The sequence below is a fragment of the Pagrus pagrus genome (assembly GCF_965226575.1).
Source record: "Pagrus pagrus genome assembly, chromosome: 24".
NCBI classification, from domain to species: Eukaryota; Metazoa; Chordata; class Actinopteri; order Spariformes; family Sparidae; genus Pagrus; species Pagrus pagrus.
In genome coordinates this window covers 2,615,561-2,637,324 of record NC_140206.1, presented here as the reverse complement: position 1 = coordinate 2,637,324, position 21,764 = coordinate 2,615,561, and the positions used below count along the sequence as shown (strand labels likewise).

The 21,764-nt window shown below is 43.3% G+C and overlaps 1 protein-coding gene across 1 annotated transcript; it reads right to left on the bottom strand.

The window, feature by feature from the left end:
• Nucleotides 1–1,471: 1,471 nt before the first annotated feature.
• LOC311252956 (protein NLRC3-like) lies at nt 1,472–17,846 on the bottom strand (the record flags this gene model as incomplete). The annotated part of the gene is made up of 10 exons (XM_084346620.1): nt 1,472–2,583; nt 2,710–2,756; nt 4,179–4,352; nt 5,280–5,453; nt 5,551–7,396; nt 7,574–7,802; nt 7,957–8,035; nt 10,944–11,066; nt 12,602–12,712; nt 17,770–17,846. The coding sequence occupies 10 exons, from the start codon at nt 17,844–17,846 to the stop codon at nt 2,009–2,011; spliced, it is 3,435 nt and encodes a 1,144-aa protein (XP_084202746.1). The 3' UTR covers nt 1,472–2,008.
• Nucleotides 17,847–21,764: the final 3,918 nt, after the last annotated feature.

Genomic DNA, 21,764 nt, shown 5'->3' with positions numbered 1-21,764 from the left:
ATATTATATTTGTGAGAGACTTTTCATTTTGAATATTATGGACTTTTGGAAGAAAGTGTGCTCATTCATTTATAGGCTGAATATCAATCGCTATTTTATCATATTTGTCTTGAATCCAGCTCCATTATAGCAGGTAAAGCACATCCTGACACCTTGGACTGTTACTGTCAGACACTGTTCCCCCTCTGTTCAATATGAAAGGAGGCTCACACATCTTTCAAGTTCATACTGCTGACTTCTTTCTCGGTCTCAAGTCCACTTTCTGAAGGTCTCGTCTCCAAACCCACCACACGTCTCCCAGTCTGGTCTCGGTCTGGGACAAAGAGGACTCGGGTTTGATCCGGAGACCGGTGGAGAGCAGGACCACAGGGAAACAACTGCAGTGAAGAATCCAGACCTTCTGTACGGCACCATGGTGGGAATGTGAGGACGAGAGCCGCCGACACAAAACCTGATGAAACGTGGAAAAGGAGTGATGGATGAAGATGGTTCATGTTTGTATTTAACCAAACGACATCAACACAGTGAATGTTGAGCTGGACTCTGATGTTTGATGGGTGAAGACATGTCTCATGGTGCACTTTTGTTGGACACATAATGTTTATATGGCAATAAAAGAGCTGGATGAAGAGAAACTTTCGTGAGTCTTCTGTGGCTGTTTTCATCTCAACATCTCCCGGTCCGGACCCGGTCTCGGTTCAGCTGGTCTGGACTACGACACTGCGATCCAACACCAGTGTTTGCCGCAGGTTAATCATTTCTGGAGTGGACGTGGGAAACTCTGACATCAACACTTGAGAGTCTGAGGCTCAGTTTAGGACAGACAGAACCAACGCTTTCATGGCCACCAGAACATGATGCATGTGCTGCAGCTGATTGGTGCACGTAGAGCTGCAGGGATCAGAACAACAAAGTGGATTCTTCACTTTTCTCTTCACATCCTTTGCTGTGTTGAGACGTCCTGATGGGAGTCCACATCATTAGTGCTGTAGGAAGCATTCAGTGACCTGGTTCTGGTCCACAGGTTGACACTGGGATCTGGAATCTGCACACTTACAGGAATAATAGTCACACAACAGCTTCTGTGACATCATCTCACAGCTGACTTTACCGGCCTCTGGTTGGTCAAAGAAACCAATTGTGTCATTATTCCATCTGGCTCTCGCTCTTATTTTGGACGTGGTCGTGACTTTCTCCCGTCATCTTGTCCTCGTCGTGTCGGAGAGTTTCCTCCCCTCCTCCAACAGGTTGGTTTGTCAGCCTCCATAGTTTAGGTGCTGGGGTTGTGTTATTTTAGTTTACCGTGTTAGTTTGGGCCGGAGGTTACCGCTGGTTCAGTTCTTCCTTTTCTTTGTTTTAGAATCAGTCTTCATCGAGGTGGTTCAGGGGGAGACGCGGGGAACGACGGCCTACTGCCTGGTTGGTCCAGCGTCTTCCCATCTTTTGTTCCTTTCAGCCCCTTTTTGTTTGTTCCTGGGTTTCTTTTGGGAATAATTTGAATGATGTAATAAAAGCTGTGAGTTAACTATGAACCTTGTGTCTGGTGTCCTTCACATGTTGCATCCTCCAGCCCCTTCTGAGCCTCAGCTCTGACTTTTATGAACGGAGGCCGTAACACTCACACAGAAACATTATGAAAGCAGCTAATTCAACATCCTGCTGCACGACTGCTGACTCAGACCAGAAGGAGACGCACGTTACGCCTGTTTTAAAGTCTTTACAGCGGCTGCCTGTTAAAGTCCTTCTGTGAGTCACCAGCTTCATGCTGACGACTGTCAAATACAACAAGTGCAGAACAAAGTGAAGCGATGTCTCAGTTTTAATGTGCAGATCAGAATCATTGATGACGAGGAAACCATCAATCTTTACAATCAGTTTGAATCATTTTGTACAAAGTTCACTGATGAATTTATTACAAGAAGCTGAAAGATTGATGTGACTGTGATCCTGTACAGACTCAACTGTTCAGCACTGACAATGTTTCTGTGACAGGAGGAGACTCTGCAGACTAAACACCACACAGACACACTGAGGAACCAGACCTGAGCCCGGAGAGCCCAAATCCAGGATAAAGAGGTTCAGTGAATGTGGTGCTGAAGGTGTGGAGGTGGATCAGTGAGTCAGAGGAGACTCTGTAGAAGGACAGAGTGCCAGCAGGACAGTCCACATACACTGCTACTCTACCAGAGGAGGAGGAGGAGAAGAAGGAGGAAAAGAAGGAGGAGGAGGAGGAGGAGATGTGTGTTGGTCTGTTATTGTGACAGACAGAGTAACGACCATCATTAAAGCAACACAGACTCCAGGACTGATCATTCCGTCCAAACACACAGTCTTTTTTGCGTCCTCTCCTTCTGATTCTTCTGTAACTCACTGATATATAAACTCTTCCTCTCCACTTGACCTCCCAGTAACAGCGACCAGTCAGACCAGTTCTACACAGCAGCTGACGCCACCTGGTCTCAAACCTCTCTGGATGACGAGGATATGACTGATCCTCCATCACATATCCCATCTTCCTGTTGTTGTCAGACAGTTTGATCCTTCTGCTGACTGTGTTTGTGTCGACTGTGAGCTCACAGGAATCTGATGGAGAGAAAAAGACACAACACAGCTGCAGTTATTAATGTATCATCAGTGTGGTGATGACATCACAGATGTGACTGAGTGATGTCACAGTGTGAAGCTGAATCAAAGTAAAAACACACTCACACTTCCTCAGATCTGGTGTCAACCATCGGACTCCAGCAGGCTCCACCCTGAAAGGAGGAGGGGGGTCAGAGCAGCACATCCTCTTTCAGCATGCAGACATGGACATGACATGACTCATACACAGAAACACAATATGTCCATCAGGCCTGCTTCTCCCTGTTCTCCTGAACCTCTTCACCTCTGCCACTCTCCTCACACACTGAGAGCCACAGGATGTTGGTGTGTGTGAAAGAGGACGACAACATGTGAGGACACACACAAACCTCTTTTTGGATTCATGACTTCATCTTTATGTTATTGGATGTTGCTGCTGTTTCCTGTGGGCGACCTTACGCTTGCTGTCTGATCCAATGTCAGCTTGTGCTCATGTTTGTATATTACAGGACTTTTGGATTTGGATGTCAGAACTTTTGAGGTCAGATTTCTGTTTGAAGCTTCCAGGGCTTTTCTGAATCTCACCTGCACAGTCTGCTTTTTGTTCTCGCTGTGTTTCTGCTGCTTTGTTTTACTGTGCAAACAAACAAATACAATTTATACATAATAAATCAACATGTGTCCCGAGATGACCGTTTAAAAAAACTACTCTCTTTTTTAACACTCTCAGATGATCTCAGCCTCCCTCCAACATCCCTCCTACATCGGCTCTGCACAGGTCACATAGACGGCACCACTGACCCATCTTAAATTAATCTATGCACTGCTGCTGTTATGGTGATGTGACGGGAATGTTCCACCTTGTGTCATCTAACGTTGTTATTGGACTGTTTTACATCTTCTGTTCACTTTAAACTGACGCCACAGACAGTTGTTACAGTCTGTAAATGTCTCACACTGAGGCACAGATACACTGTCAGTGATGATCTAGAATGCAGTTATTCCAGTGTTGATAAAGATCCATGTCAGAACCATTTTAAGTTCAAAGTCAAGCACTTTGGCAGAAACACTGATTCTCCAGTTCAGGGAAAGAGTTTCTATGACATTCAGTGATTAAATTCATTTATGTGTCACAGAAATCTTTTGAATTTGAGGTTCAGTATTTTCTGACCAGACATCTGACACAGAGGGTCTATTGTTATTATTAATATCATAACACAGCAGTGACGTGGTGTAAATTAGATTTAATGTTAATGTTTTGAAGTAGTTTGGATGACGGTTCATCAAGCAGCAAAACCAGAGGCCGACAAATCAATCAGGCACATTTTGAACAGGCACTAAACTAGTCTGAAAAAAGAGGTGTAACTTTAGTGTTTGTGCCAAGACTCTCCTGGTCGCTGATCTTCATCTCTTCTTCTCATCTTCCGCTCTTCACTTGTAACTCTTGGCGTCGTGCCATGCTGCCTTTTCTCCTGAACTGAACTGAACAGCTGGAGGTGGAGTAAACGAAGCAGACCTCCCGACACTGAACCATCTACAGTCGAGATACAGAGTCTCACACTGACTGTCTGTGGCTGCAGCAGGACTCTTCATACCTGAGAGTGTCCAGTCTCCAGCCTGGATCCTCCAGTCGAGCAGACAGCAGCTTCACTCCTGAGTCTCCTGGATGATTGTAGCTCAGGTCCAGCTCTCTCAGATGGGAGGGGTTGGAGTCCAGAGCTGAGGCCAGAGAAGTACAGCCTTCCTCTGTGATCAGACAGCCTGACAGCCTGCAGACACACAAAACAACACACATCACAGATCAGCTGAGGGTCCTGATGATTCAGTGCACATCTGTGTTTAAGGGTTTAACGTTTATCATATTGATCATCTTAGTTTTCACTAATTTACTAATTAGCACTGAACACGGAGTATAACTGGAGCTGATGGAAATGCCATTAGTTTTGCAAATATTTGGTCATGAACCAACATATTGTACAGATTAAAATGATGACCTGATGATGGAGGATCACCAAAGTAATTACAGTTCATCCTGAGGGGAGCATGAATGTCTGAACCAAACCTCATGGCAATCCATCCAATGGTTGTTGAGATATGTAAGTCGGGACTAAAGTGCAGAATAGACTGACAGACCCACATTTTATATACAAATAGATTAGTGGTTTCATTGGTTTTGTATCGTTACTTTGATGAGTGAAGGATCTGTTAAGTTGTCAGACTGTGAACACTATCAGAACATCACACTCCTGTCCACACAGGTCGTCTCGCCTGTGTTTTGGCTGTGTTACTACCTCTGTTGGAGGATCAGAGGTGGAATGAAACTGTCCCCCCATTCCACCTTTGTAACTTTCACACCTACAGGAAGCTAAAGCACGCTCACCTCCCTCACCACCTGCTGACCAACTTCTATCGGTCAGCGATAGAAAGCCTCCTGACCTACTGCTGCACAGTGTGGTTCTCCAGCTGCACAACACAGGACAGGAAGGACCTGCAGCAGGTGGTGAGGGCAGCGGAGCGTGTCATCAGGACGACACTACCCCCTCTCAGAGACATTTACACTGGCCGACTCCAAAAGAAGGCCAGCTGTATTGTTAAGGACCCCACTCACCCCGGACATTACCTGCCCCCCTTATGATCAAGACCTGCTCCAATTGTAAAGTTACATGAAATAATGAAATAAAATAATGAATCCTGACCTGAGAGTTTCAAGGACACAGTGTGAACTCTTCAGTCCAGCTGACAGCTGCTTCACTCCTGAATCCCGCAGGTTGTTGTTACTCAGGTCCAGCTCTCTCAGACTAGAGGACTGGGAGCTGAGAACTGAGGACAGCGCTTCACAGCTTCTCTCTGAGAGGTTACAGCCACTCAGTCTGGATAAAGAATAATGAGCAGAACAAGAAAATTATTTCTATTTGGGTCAATAACAGCACATTTACTGCATTCTGAAAAAAACTTCTCCACACTTACAGAGCTTTGCTGGAGGCTTTGACCACTAGCAGCAGCCTCAGAAGAGCCTCCTCTGAAGCAGAGAATTTCTTCAGGTCAAACACATCCAGATTTTCTTCTGATGACAGTAAGATGAAGGCCAGAGCTGACCACTGAGCAGGAGACAGTTTATCTGTGGAGAGACGTCCTGATGTCAGGTACTGTTGGATCTCCTCCACTAGAGACTGATCGTTCAGTTCATTCAGACAGTGGAACAGATTGATGCTTCTCTCTGGAGACAGATTCTCACTGATCTTCTTCTTTATGTACTGGACTGTTTTCTGATTGGCCTGTGAGCTACTTCCTGTCTGTGTCAGCAGACCTTTTAGGAGAGTCTGACTGGTCTCCAGTGAAAGACCCAGGAGGAAGCGGAGGAACAAGTCCAGGTGTCCATTTGAACTCTGTAAGGCCTTGTCTACAGAACTCTGGAGGTACTGTGTCAATGCAACTTCATTTTTTCTTGCTTTGGACTTGATGAGATGTGTTGGTTCAGGTTTGTCTCTGAATAGTTTAGACAACCAGGATGTTGATTGCTCTTCTTCTACCAGAAGACTGACACCAGAGTTGATGAACGTCAGATGGCCATGAAGAGCAGCCAGAAACTCCTGAACACTCAGATGGATGAAGCAGAACACCTTGTCCTGGTACAGTCCACTATCCTCTCTAAAGATCTGTGTGAACACTCCTGAGTACTTTGAAGCTGCTGTGATATCGACGCCACACTCTGTCAGGTCTGATTCATAGAAGATCAGGTTGCCGCTCTGCAGCTGATCAAAAGCCAGTTTTCCCAGAGACTCGATCATCTCCCTGCTCTCTGGAGTCCAGTGTGAATCTGTCTCAGCTCCTCCATCATACTTGGTGTTCTTCAGTTTGGACTGAACCACCAGGAAGTGGATGTACATCTCAGTCAGGGTCTTGGGCAGCTCTTCTCCCGCTGTGGTCTTCAACACATCCTCCAGAACTGTAGCAGTGATCCAGCAGAAGACTGGGATGTGGCACATGATATGGAGGCTTCGTGATGTCTTGATGTGGGAGATGATTCTGCTGGCCTGCTCCTCATCTCTGAATCTCTTCTTGAAGTACTCCTCCTTCTGTGGGTCAGTGAACCCTCTGACCTCTGTCACCATGTCAACACAGTCAGGAGGGATCTGATTGGCTGCTGCAGGTCGTGTGGTTATCCAGAGGCGAGCAGAGGGAAGCAGTTTCCCCCTGATGAGGTTTGTCAGCAGCACATCCACTGAGGTGGACTCTGTAACATCAGTCAGGATCTCAGTGTTGTGGAAGTCCAGAGGAAGTCGACACTCATCCAGACCGTCAAAGATGAACACAACCTGGAACTCTTCAAACCTGCAGATTTCTTTGGTTTCAGTGAAGAAGTGATGAACAAGCTCCACCAAGCTGAACTTTTTCTCTTTCAGCACATTCAGCTCTCTGAAGGTGAATGGAAATGTGAACTGTATGTCCTGGTTGGCTTTGTCTTCAGCCCAGTCCAGAGTGACCTTCTGTGTTAAGACTGTTTTCCCGATGCCAGCCACTCCCTTTGTCATCACTGTTCTGATTGGTTCATCTCTTCCAGGTGAGGCTTTAAAGATGTCTTCTTGTCTGACTGTTGTTTCTGGTCTGTCTGGTTTCCTGGATGCTGTTTCAATCTGTCTGACCTCATGTTCATCATTGACCTCTGCAGTCCCTCCCTCTGTGATGTAGAGCTCTGTGTAGATCTGATTCAGAAGGGTTGGGTTTCCTGCTTTAGCGATCCCCTCAAACACACACTGGAACTTCTTCTGAAGGTTAGATTTAAGTTTACGCTGACAAACTCCTGAATGACTTCCTGAATAAACACACAACAAGCAAGATCATTAAGTTATTTATAAAGACAATATGACAATTTCTTTCCCCTAAAGATTGCATATATAAACAGATTTCCCATCATCATCATCATCATCATCAGACTTCAGTAAACGTCTCATTGATCCATCATGTTTAATCTTTAGAGAAATCCTCTTACTGCTCTGCAGACAGTCAGCCAGCTCCTTCTGCTTCATTCTCCTCAGGAAGTGAAGTGTGATCTTCAGAAATGCCTCTCTGCTGCTCCTCCTCTGCTCTTCATCCTCACCATCCAACACCTCCTCATCCTCCCTCTGACTCTCTAAGCATTCTGAGCGATCTGAACTCAGAACCTTCTGGACCTTCTTCAGCTCGTTCTTCACAAAAGTCACAATGTTCTCCTCCAGCAGCTGGAACAGAATATTATGTGAATGAGAACATTTAACATCATGGAGCCAAACATCAGATCCATGTTGGACAGATTCACCACTGGTCTGTAAAGTGCAGCATGGAGATTATTGTGAACAGACTGGATGTAACAGTAGTTGTTGTTCATGTACAGACCATAAATATGGAGTCCAGGTGTGTTTGATGCTGCTGGGCAGACGGACCTCTGGGAACCTCTGAGCTCTCCTGGTCGACTCTGTGGAGGAATCATGAAGAATCAGCCACATTATGTCTGTCCACTCAGAGACAAACACAAGCTGAAGGTCCTTTGAGTTAAAGTGTTGATGACATCATTGAATCAGATGGTTTCCCCTGACATCAAAGTGTTGGTCGTGCTGCTGATCCCACTGTGAATCAACAGTCGGTCAGTTTACTGGGTTGGTTCAGCAGCTTGTCTGGTTTAGTCCCTCCAGCTCTTGACCCCTAAAATACTGTGGACAGCAACACACAGCTGACACAAGCTAGTTGGATGCTAACTGTCCAGTGCAAAGTGGTGAAGAGTCTCAATAAACTTGTGTTCAGTTGAGATTCCAACATTGGAGAATGAAAAAATGATTCATTATCGATTCATTTGTTTTTGAATCTGATACCAAAAAACAAACACAGGTTCCTTTTTTGTACTTCTGATTTCATGCTCACATCAAAAGCAGGTCATAAAAGAACGGCCCCGGGCCAAACTTGATTATGATGTTTAATTTGTCTGATTTGTGTGACTCTAAATGTATTCATCAACTTGTTCGTGTGTTGTTTTGGGTGAATATTGACACAATGGCTGCACTGGAACCTACCGATATGTATTGATGAAATAATTCTGGTATGTTTTTCTGAAATACTGAGATACCCCAACACCCTGTGAGGAGAAACTAGAAGACTGAAAAATGGCAATGGCAGATGGGGGATTCAAAGATTGACCTAGGAGGCAACAAGGAAGAGGTGACGCCCTTCTACCTTGAATGGGGATAAAATAATTCCAATAATTTCCAAATTTCAAAAACAATTATCCACCGTTTTACAGCTGCTTCTTTCACAATGTTTACTTATGGGAAAAATAATTTTTGGGTCCAGTGCATCATGTGACGATCTAGTCACACGGCTTTGCCACTACTAAAAATGGCTTCAAGGCCTGGCGCTCCTCCTGGGGGCTTGATCTCGACGATGAGGGCAGCTGTCTTCTTTGCAGAGGAAGCTCCGGTCAAGCCAACCGCGTTAAATACTCCTCTTCTTCTTTGTTTTTTTACCAGCGGACTAAAAAACCACACCGCCAAAGCTGAAGTAAATTGCTGATGCCAGAGCTGATGCATGCTGCGTGATGAGGTGGGCGGGGCTGAAGGGCAGATTGTCTGTGTGCGCTGTAAAATTACATCGTTGATTGGGAAAGATTGAATGTTTGCTTTATCTTCCTGGGCGGGCCGCCCAAGTAGAGCCCATGTGTGGGAAACACTGAATAGCCTGTGCTTAAAGTCCATGAAGCCTGTGACGGCTCAGTTCAGTCTTTCAAAAGTTTTGCAGTACTCCTTCAGCTCTTCCAAAGAGTTTGTGTCTGCCGGGTCCATTGTTGGTTGGTTCATACTGTCACAATGGCATGACTTTCCACTTCCAGCCCCAACACGGAGTGGCAGCCCGACACACCAGCTCCCCTCTCCCCTTTCTTACCCTCATTTGTTTTGTTTTTTCCCTATTTTACTATTATTAACTTTAGTACCACTTAAGGGTGTTTATTATAAGTTTAGGGAGATTGGTTTAAGTACTTAAACCAGTTTTAAGTCAGTGGACAGTACCAGGAGTGCAGTGTGTCCCGCCTGACAAAGACATGGACGAACAGGAAAATACCAGACTGTTTGATGCAATTAGCCGGCTTCACACTAGTTTGGTTGGACAGAGACAGACAGAGCAGTGAGATGTTGGGTGGAAGGCTTGCTGTCTTTGTTAACTCCAAATGATGTAACGCAGGAGATGTTACTACGAAGGTGAAAATCTGCATTCCTGATGGTGAACTGTCAGCTGTTGGCCTGAGACCATGTGATGTTGCCACTGTGTTTGGCAGGTGTTTGAATGGAAAGTCTGAACTTCACATCAACTACAGCAGCTGATTTAACAGTTGAGGACACTTTAAGAAAAGACAGGAGGAGTCGGCTGCTAACAAACTGTCAGAGACTGAGACTGAGCTCAGATCAACTGAATCAAAGTGAGAACAACAACTACAAATAGTTTTTACACTGAAGTTGTGGCTCACAGAGCTGATGGACACACTCCACCTTGAGATGATCCGGTTCTTCATTCAGGACAAACTAAAAGAAAACTGAGAAAACTTGACATCTTGCAAAACCGGGTGGGTTGTTGTTGTTCATGTCCTTTTTGATGTTGTTTATATAAAAAGAAGCACTGTAATAACAGTTTTGTGTCTTGATATTTTGAAGTGAAGCTTCATAATAAAACTATTTGAAACACAAAGTGTTTTAACTGCATGTTTCACAAACAAACACTATATGAAGTCAAAACTGGCGGTCCGACCGATTAATCAGGTGATTATAGCCGATCTGATAATAATCATTATTGGGCAGAAGTTGACCTTTAGACGCCGATGTTAACACTTTTATTTATTTTTGCATATTTAATAAATATTGTAAAACAGTAAAATGTTCTGTCTTCAGTTCATATCTTTGTCTCAAGTGTTGAACTTTATATAACAGATCAACAAAATCAGTTGTTTGTTTTTATTTATTCTTTGAATAATTAAAAAGTTTAATCAGCTGATATATAAGTTATCAGAGTTTTTTACTCCTTAATATGGGTTTCGGTACCGGCCCCATGAAGTCCGGATGGGTCGGGCCCTTGTAACGTTAGATATAACACACAGCCTCTCCTCTCCTCAGCAGCAGGTCGGATCTCAGCAGGAGGTGAGTCACTGCTGTTTGTACACAGGAGGAACACTGTCGTCAGAGTTGTTGAGGGACAGACATGAAAAACTGTGAACCTGTCCTTTAATACTGATCCTGCTCTGACCTTCATCATCACTCTGAGGACATGAAGACCATCAGGACAACTGGTCAGACTGGATTTAATGAGGACAAACATCAACAGAGAGCAACATGAGGACAACTTACTGTCTGTCTGATGAACGCTGTTGTTTAAAATTCATAAAATCATCCAGTGACCAGTCACTCTTGAAGGACACACAGCTGGGTCCAGTTCCAGGTCCAGGTCCAGGTCCAGTAGAGGCTGGTCTCCTGTTGGACAGAGAAGACGACCATCAACAAGGAAATCCACCTTTCTGTCTTCAGACACAGAAGCTGCTGGAGAAACTAGCAGCGATCAACAAGAAAAGGATCAACACACCAGAGTTCAGTCAACATGAAGCTGAATGATTTCAGTCTGTGGATCATGAATTCATTCTGACAGACAACAAACTTTACTGTCGGTAGGGGAGAGTGGGGCAAGTAGTGCCATTTTTTACTTAAAGTGCCTTTAAAGCGAGGGATTACAGTAACCTCCAACCTCCAAAGTGCCTCCAACTAAAATATGTACATATAGTTTAGGATGTTGTGCATCCCTGGGAACAATCACTTTGGATCTTAAATAAACTGTTTGAGAAATATAGCTTTAGAAAAAAAAGTGGTTTCGTGGCACAACTTGCCCCGGTGCAGGGTAAGTTGTGCCATTAGAGAGAATACACTGGGGTAAATTGTGCCATTGATAATTGAAGTAAAACAGATCGTTTTAATCTCACAAACGATAATGCTATATAAAAGCAAGACAAATTCAATACAAAATGACTTATTTAACGTTTATTTAAAGTTTTAACAACATCAAAGGCCACTTTTCTACAACAAGGCCGATACCATCACATGAACACCTAGTGGACTCTTACTCTTCACAGATCCAGACTACTGGGCCTACAACTTTACATCCCACTTGTCAATGCTGCAGGGAAATGTGAACTTCCAAGTGTTGTGGTGTGGGTGGTTTACTTAAAGACAGTTCACCCTGTCTGACCCTGTCTGTCTTCTGTTTGTATTTGCGTGGATTGATGGATTTTGGTCTAAAATTAAGAATGTCACATAGTTTTAGTGATCAAATGTAAGAATACAATTTACAATAACAATAAAATACAATAAAGTAATATATAGTAAATAATCACAAGTTGTACCACTGGCACAACTTAACCCAGGCCCTTTGGCACAAATCACCCCAAGCCCACCATTTTGAATAAAATGCGTCCCCCAGCTGTTTTGAGCTAGCATCATGTTAACTGTATAGACTCATGGTGTCGCTTACTAAAGCACTAAAACATGTGAACTGTGTTCAAAGTTGTCTATAATTGTTCAAACACAGCAATCAAAAAACCTTGATCATAGAAATTTTACTTTGGAGGGCAAAAAAATGTTTTTTGAACTTAAATGTGCTCACCTCTCAAGCCATGTGTCTCCCTTCTTTGCAGGATGAGTGAAATGGATGCCTCTTCAAAAATATGTGGTCACATGACCAACTTCTTCTATGGTTTTCTAGATAACTGGGGTGGCACTACTTGCCCCTTGGCACAAATTACCCCACTCTCCCCTACATCAGACTAACAAGTCTTTGGAGGATCTGCACTTGTTCTGTGTAGCTCAGACTTCTGAAGCTTCATATTATCCTCAGCTGAACTTTATCAAGTATTTTTACACAGAACAAGGACTGAGGACATGAAGACCATCAGGACAACTGGTCAGACTGGATTTAATGAGGACAAACATCAACAGAGAGCAACATGAGGACAACTTACTGTCTGTCTGATGAACGCTGTTGTTTAAAATCAATAGGAAAATCCATTGACCGGTCACTCCTGAAGGACACACAGCTGGGCTCAGGTCCAGGTCCAGTAGAGGCTGGTCTCCTGTTGGAGAGAGAAGACGACCACCACAGATGTTAATTGACTTTCTAGTCTTCAGACACAGAAGCTTGTGTCCATAAAATAGTGGAGAACATGAGGAATAAACCTCAGAGAATATTGGACCAAACTAATTCAATAAAGTGAAATGAAGAGTTGAAGACTGGTTCTGTTGGGCCGCTTTCTAAAGTGACAATATAAATTTAAGTGAAGAAGAACGAAGCTGAAAATAAACATCAGGTTTCAAAAAACATCTTTCTCCACAGTTAAAGCACAAATCAGTCACATATTAATGTTATTAACAGCTCACCTCTTTACAGCAGGAGGTTGTTGTCCTTCAAAAAAATCAATGAAACGACCTATTGAACGGTCACTCTTGAAGGACACACAGCTGGGCTCAGGTCCAGGTCCAGCACCAGGTCCAGGTCCAGGTCCAGGTCCAGGGGTTTTAGAGGGAGGGCCTCCCTCCTCTCTGTCCTCACACTGATTCATGCTGCTCAACTCACACACACTTTCATCTGGAGAGGAAACACAAATCATTCATCTGCACATCAACTGAAATCAGCCTTTCCATCATGTCTCCTGTCAGAACATCAGCTGCTCCTCCACTGATTGGCTGCTTCATATCAGTGTCACATGAATGCTGCACTTCTACTGTCAGTCCACTAGATGGTGTCATGGAGCCATCAGACCGGAAGTGAGTCGTCTGCTCTGAACACCAGTTTAACCAGCGAGACACGACTGGACTCACTGTTCTAGAAACACCAGTAACAGTGGAGGAAAGTACATTTACTCGAGTACTACACGGAACTACAATCCTGAGGTACTTCAGTCACGTGTTTCCACTTCATGCTACTTAATAACTTTACTTGACACGTATCTTTAGTTAATTTACACATTCAGATGATCAAGACTAAATATCATTAATACATTCTGATGTATTCTTGTAGATGATATATAAAGTAACAACAACATCCTGCAGTTCACTTCTGCACCACCAGATGGCGCCACATGGCCTCTAAAGACAAGTAGAGGAAGATCTGAGCCACATGCTGCTCAACAAAGAGCAGAGAAGTTCATGTGCACACAAGGATTATTTTCATTTCCTTCACACTGTTTTTGAAGAAAGTGTTCAGATGTTGCATTACTTAATCATTTATTGAGTTATTGATCGACTTTTCACTGGCTGTAATATCACATTCACTGCTTTTATTTCACAGGCTTGTGCTGTGTTATCTTCAAGGTTTTCTATCTGTGTGTGAAACCTATTGAGCCTCTTTTTCATCCACTTCTGGGAACCTTCAAGTCACAGCTTGAGACGGTTCGATTGACTGCAGACGAGATGACGTTATCTCGTTCTCTGCGTCGGGACTAAATATTCATTTTAGCTCCTCGGCTCAATACAAACATTATTTCACGTCCAGGTCCGTAAAATCTGAACGAATGTTTTTTTATTCCCAAGACGAGCGACTGTCACTTCATGAGGGCGCGGTCACACATCTCTCTGTCAGGATGCTCTTTCATATTCACAACTAAATGTAGACAAGTTCAAAGTTCAATATCTCATTTAGCTCAGTACAAGTGTGAAGTAGCAGACACTCAAGTAGAGTATAAGTACTTCAGCACAGTACTGGGATAATTGTACTAGTTACTTTCAAAGAGAGTCAGATCCTTCCAAAATAAGACGGCTCGCTTCCAGAAAACACTATAAAACTAATTCAAGGGAAATGTGTTTGATTATTGATCACATTTAAGGTCAAAGTGACATAAAGAAGAGACTGTTGGTGGAGTGTCTCCAGACCAGGAAGTCAGTCACTTCTCACTTTAGTTGTTTTCAACTCAAAGACTCAAAAACAACACTGTTGTTTCTTCACTTGTTTCTTTTGAAAAGACAAAACAAGTAAAAACTTGTATTATGTTGATGGACCTTGTAACATCCTACAGCTGTACTGCAAATACTTTGTTAGTTGTGAGTTTTTGAGCTAAATGTCATCATTTTAGTGATTGTGTTGTCTGTAATGAGTCCACACTTATTGTGAAAAGAAGTTATGTCAATAAATTAGAAATATATAATGTAAAATAAGTGATTGTGTAAGTATTCACCCCCTTGTGACTGACCTACTTCAACAGAGGTCCAGTTGGTGCTAGTAGTGTCACACTTAGTGAACTTGAGATCACCTGACTGCAGTGAATGTGTCTCAGTGACTGTAGTATAAAGACACCTGTGTCTGAAGGTCCAGTCACTGTTCATCAGTATTCATGGCTACAATTACACCATGAAGACAACAGAGCACTCCAAGCACCTCTGTGAGAAGGTTACTGAGAAGTATGAGTCAGGGGACGGATACAAAAACATTTCCACGTCACTGAACATCCCCCAGAGTTCAGTTAACTCCATCATTAAGAAATGGAAGGACTATGACACGTGTAAATCTGCCTGGAGCAGGTCGTCCTCACAAACTGAGTGATGGTGGGAGAAGGAGACCAGTGAGGAAGCCACCAAGACACCTAAGACTCCTCTGAAGGAGTTAAAGCTTCAGTAGCTGAGATAGGAGAGACTCTGCATACAGCAACTGTTGCTGGGTTCTTCACCAGTCAAAGCTTTATGGGAGAGTCACAAAGAGAAAGCCACTGTTGAAGAAAGCTCATTAAATCTCCACTAGAGTTCATCCACAGACATGTGAGAGACTCCAAGGTCCACTGGAAGAAGGACCACCAAACACTGCACATCACCACAAACACACCATCTCCACTGTGAAGCATGGTGGTGGCAGCATCAGGCTGTGGAGATGCTTCTCAGCAGCAGGTCCTGAAGGCTTGTAAAGGTGGAGGGTTCAACTGATTAACCCTGATCCTGCAGGACAACCTGATCCAGTCTGCAAGAGAACTACGACTTGGGAGAAGATCTATTTTCCAGAAAGACAATGACCCGAAGCAAACAGAGAAAGCTACACAGAAATGGTTTAAAGACAACAAGGTGAATGTTCTGGAGCGGCCCAGTCAAAGCCCAGACCTCAGTCCACTAGAGAACATGTGGCTGGACTTGAAAAGTACTGTTCACACCTGATCCCCTCAACCTGACAGAGCTGGAGCAGTTTTACAAAGAAGAAGGAGTAAAATTGCAGCGTCCAGATGTTGAAGCCTGATTGAGACTCCACACAGACTCAGTGCTGCGATCGAGCCAAAGACTTGAAGGGCTGAATTCTTATACAATCACTTATTTTACATTATATATGTTTAATTCATTGACATCACTGTGTAGAAATCTGTTTTCACTTTGACAGTAAAGAGGTTTTGTTTTGTCTTTTGATCATGACTCCATTTATAAAAGCAGTAAAAGTGTGAAACATCCAAGACGGTGAAAACTTTTTAGGCTCCGTAGATCAAGGTGTTCATGATGTTCATTAAGAGCTGATGCTTAACTTTTTTAAAGCTATTAGAAATATACAAGAATTAATTAATGTACTTTGTAATAATATTTGTACATTTGAGTCTTTACATTTGGTCTGACAGTGTTTCTTCTCACTTCAGCAGTGATTTGATTGGTTGTATCCTGTCTCTGTTTTCAACATGTTCGTCATTCAAGGCCTCTGATTGTCTGATCACCATCACGTGTCATCAGCCTGAATACATCAGTGTCTGTATGAACTCTGTTGTTCATCAGATGCTAAAACTGGTGAAACACGTCAGATTAGATTGTACAGTGACAACGACTTGTTTTACAGGTTTTTAAAGAGCACCTGAATGTGTCATCAGGCAGGAGAATGAATCAGATCAAGACAAAACAAACCTTGTTACCTTGGTTTGTTGGCACGACTTCACTTCTGACTTCAGTTGTCTTCACAGTGACGGTTGAGGAAACAAACATTCAAAATGGCGTCACTGCTGCTCAGCTCCTCTGAAGAGAAAACAGAAGAAATGAGTCAGACAGTTCATTTGAACGTTTGATTCGTAGAAAACATGTAAAAAGGTTCATGAATCCTGTTGAACTTCACTATTTGAACAGCTGCTGTCAGTTAAATTAATCACCTTATGTTCCACTTTACTCCTCGATACCTCAGCATTTTATTTTACTTCATAACTACTGAAGCATTTTATTACTTTATTGTTTCTCATTGTTTCTATATTTGTACTTGAATGTACGTGCTGCTATGGTAACCTAATTTCCCCTCAGGGATTAATAAAGTTAACTATCTATCTAAATATTAAACTTTAATTAGTCCAACATCTGTGTGTCAGAGTGCAGATTTACCTTCACTTGACCCTTTAAACCACATTAACAACATGTCAGCTCATCTGTCATTTAACATGCAGTCCTATAAAGTCACAGTGTTTTATATGTAGACAGTGTTCATCAGCTAACAACACATGGAGCTGTGCTGTTGATCCACATGATCTCCTCGTCAAACACACAGTAAAGTTACATGTTAGTGTTTGTGACTGTGGTTCAGTTCAGGACCAGTTTGAATGAAGTGTGTTTGACGATGAGTTCACAAGGCGATTAAACTCGTCTCAGTTCAGTCACAGAGAGAAACTTTTTTTGTGTTCAGAAGGAAAATAGGTGTCAGAATATTTCCTTTCTTGACATTTAGTGAGTTTATCTTGTTGACTTGTTAGACTCAGTAGTGAACTGGCTGCTTTTACATCTCCAGCTGAAACTACAGGCTGTCAGACTGTCACCTCTGAGCTACAGAGTGCTGTTAGGAGACAGGACGGACAGAGACAGAGACGTCTTTGACAGGACGTCAACACTGTCAGAATGTTAGCTCGTTAGCTGAATGTTAGCTCGTTAGCTGAATGTTATTGTAAAGTTAAATCATATCTTACCTTTACAGGACTGAAAGCAGCAGGTGAGAGCAAACACAGTCCGTCCTCAGCTGCTGACGGTCTCTCAGGTGTGCTTCATCACAGGAGGAGGAGCCCAGGTGAGCTATCACACTCTGTTTACACGCCCTGATGCCTGCTGGGTCCTAGTGCTCAACCCTGTGCTGCCTTCCCCTCCACATCAATAAAAGTCCTGACTGTTGTGAAACACATCAGACCTCAGATCAGACTGAACTCACCTTCTTATCACAGTGTCATCATTCAAAGCACCAGGACACACCACAGCTTCTCTCTGCCTGCTCACACAGGCAGCCATCTTGGCTCAAAGACCAGGCAGTTTCCCAGCAGACGTTTGTGTGTGAGAGCAGTACAGAACTTAAAGCAACATCATGTCACTGCTTTACCTTCAGATAACAGCTTCACCATCACTCTGATGCTGCTCTGACTTATAGCAGGGTGAACCCTCATCGCCTGTTTCTGCACTAAGTAACTGGGCTGAGCAGGTAGCACAGGAGCCATGCTACACCTAGCTAACAGAAATGCTGCTCTACACCTAGCTAACAGAAATGCTACTCTACACCTAGCTAACAGAATGCTACTCTACACCTAGCTAACAGAAATGCTACTCTACACCTAGCTAACAGAAATGCTGCTCTACACCTAGCTAACAGAAGTGCTACTCTACACCTAGCTAACAGAAATGCTGCTCTGACTTATAGCAGGGTGAACCCTCTGGGATTTTAAACGTCTGTAAGAGAAATTGTCCTTGTTGAAGTTTGACAGTTGCTGATTCTCTGAAGAGTTTCAGACGGGCTGTGATGAATCAGATCTCTTTCAGACCTGCAGCACAGAGAGAAGAACCACAGAGTGTCTGGACTTCTATACAACAGAACCGTGGTTACATACTTCATGACAGTTGTTCACAATGATCCTCTGATGTTTGTGTTGATGGTGTCTTCCAGCGGTCCTGTCGTCCTCTCTACCTTCCTGTTAACACCTCAGGTGAAGAGGATCTCCTCTCACATCCTGATGTGTTCTGATCCATTCACTGATACCTGAATCCAAAACCGTTTCATTCCCACAAGACGCCAAACTTTTATTTTCCTCACAAATCTTCAGATGAATCAATAATATTGAGACTTTGTTTCTTCCTGATGTGAAACAGCGACCTGCCTTCTTCTGTCTGGTTTCAGGATCAAAACTCATTCTGAGCAGATTTTTGAAACAAAAGTAGTTTTTACACTAAACGGGTCAGAATCTCACGGCTTCAACGTGTTTTCATTTGTTTCAGAAAATGTTTGTGTCGCTCAATAACAGCCATGAATGAGTCCATTCAAAGTGTTTCTGATTTCTATAACTACAGTGTGAACATGTGAAGTGACTGAGAAACATTTTGATTCATCATTTGGGAAACAACAAGTCATTCATATCATATTTATCATTTATTGTTAATTTCTGATGAAACTGCAGTGAAAGAGTGGAGATAAAGCAGCAGTTTGTGGCTGTTAGTGGACTGTTAATAACCAGGAAGGAGAAATAAACCCGGCTTCCTCTGGTTCTGCTGCATCCATGTGAACTGTGATCGGACCATGTTACAGAACAACTCTGTGACTCAGTCTGACCACAGTAAATGTTCATTATGTCACTGAATGATGGACTTTTCTTCTTCTCACTATTATATATGTGACACTGTGACTTAAAGGGCCTATTCGTGAAAGTGAAAGTAATTAGTAAGAGTGATGTGGCGGCGTGAGGCTCCACAGCAGCCTCAGTTCAGAGGTAAGAAGACACGAGACGCTGCTGATCTTCACTTAGTCGACGTTTATGTAGCGCTTCATGCAACATTAATAAAGAGTTTTGGGTTAAATTTGGTTATCAGTAATAATTAATGATTAGATTAGATGGACTTATTTATCCCACAACCGGGAAATTCACTTGTTACAACAGCTGAAGATGCAACAAGTGCAGGAAAAAGAGTCGGACAAATACACATACAGTTAAATAGAAAATAAATAGGAAAAATAAGATATTTACAAAAAACTAAGTGAGACTCGTAACGGCAAAAAAAGTCATCGAGAGTATTTACCTCTTGTGTCTCCAGTCCCGGTCTCCACCGTCTCTGTCTCCCTCCACCTTTTCCATGAGCAGGTAGTTTCTTCAGTCGTCTCCAGACATCCCTGGTGTTGTCCTGCTGCAGCTGCTGCTCCAGCTTCCTCTTGTAGCTGTTTTTCTCCTTCCTTATTTCCTGCCTGAGCTCCTTCTGGACTCTCCTCAGTTCCTCTTTGTCCCCCGATCTGAAAACCCTCCTCTTTTTGTGAAGTAGGGTTTTGATCCCAGAGTTCACCCAGGGTTTGTTGTTGGGAAAACACCGCACCTTCCTGGAAGCTCAGTGTTCTCCACACAGAAGCGTATGTAGTCTGTGATGCAGCCTGTCAGGCTGTCGATGTCCTCCCCATGTGGGCTGCAGAGTGCTTCCCAGTCTGTGGTGTCGAAGCAGTCCCTCAGTCTTTCACCGGCCTCCTCAGACAAAACCTTCACTGACTTTTTCTGTGGCAGATGTTTTATTGCCCCTCCTTAGCTTACCTGTACTCCCAACATTGCATTGTCAGGGATAATTATTAATTATGGTGAATAATAAGATCCAGTTTACATTAGATCACCAACCTTGAAGAAGGGAAAAGGGCCAAGTCACCAAATCAGTCCCATAAAAAGCTCCTAAACTGTTTGTAACTCTGTCTAATAATTAACTTAATAACTACAATCAAAATGACCATAACAGCTGTCATGGTCGAAGGTGTCTGTGTGTGCGTGTGTGTGTGTGTGTGTGTGTGTGTGTGTGTGTGTGTGTGTGATGTGATGCTACGTTATAGAAGATGTTAGTTGCATGTAAAGACTGAGTCTGTGTGAAGCATCATTCAACTACCGTCAAATAAGCCGAGTAGTAGCAAAGCAAACTACCAACAACCTGACTTGAGATCGCAATAACACCAAACACATGTGCATTACATCCAGGGGCGTATTTAGTCATTTGGGGGCCCGAGGCAAACCCAGTCATTGGGGCCCTCCACATCCTCGTACTGCACTGGCAAAAGTTTTATTCTCACCTCAACAAGGTCTTCAATGTGGGCAGCAGCAAGTAGGTTCAGCCTGGATATTGTTGGATCAACACTGATCAACGTGACTACTAAACTGCTGAGTGAGTGATGGAGTCTCACAATCCAACTTTTCACCATCCTGAGGATCTGAGGAGAACCAGGACACCAGTGACCCCAGTTTCCATCCTGGGGCATAACGTGGACATCGTTGGACACTACAAATATCTGGGGGTGTTCATCGACAATAAATTGGACTGGACCAAGAACACTGAAGTCCTTTACAAGAGGGGACAGAGCCGCCTCTATTTTCTGAGGAGGCTCCGCTCCTTTAACATCTGCCGGACTGTGCTGAGGATGTTTTATGAGTCTGTGGTAGCCAGTGCTGTTCTGTCTGCTGTTGAGTGCTGGGGCAGCAGACTGAGAGTAGCAGATGATACAGACTCAACAAGCTGATCAGGAAGGCCAGTGACATTGTGGGCGATACTGCAGTATGGCTCTCACCCTCTCCACAACGCTCTGGTCAAACAGAGCAGCACCTTCAGCCAGAGACTAATTGCTCCCAAATGCATCACTGAGCGCCACAGGAAGTCATTCCTACCTGTGGCCATTAAACTTTACAACTCCTCCCTCTGATGATCAGACTCAAAGGGCTATATATATTTATATATGTATATATATGTGTATCTATGTATATTTCCCATACCATATATATATTGCACTGTATATCTGTTAATACTTGGAGTGGTCATTGAACACTTGAGATTGTCTATTTTATTATTTAATTTATTGTCTACTTTACTATTTTATCTTTATCTTTATCTCTTGTTTCCATTCATGCTATATTTCTATTTCTACTTTGCACGGAGCATCTGGAACAAAACAATTTCCCCCCGGGGATTAATACAGTATTCTGATTCTGGTTCTGATTCTGATCCTCAGAGCAAGGCTGGCTTTCCCCTGGGTCCAACACTGCCACTGCCACTTTGTCCTGCTTTTGAAATCTGTGACAATTATCTGACAGCTTAAGTTACTAGTTACATGAGCGTTTTTATACGTCGCCCCTGTCCAGTGAATAACATTTATCACCAAACAAAGATTTTGAATCAACTAAAAAGTGTGAATTTGAGACAATTCTCCTA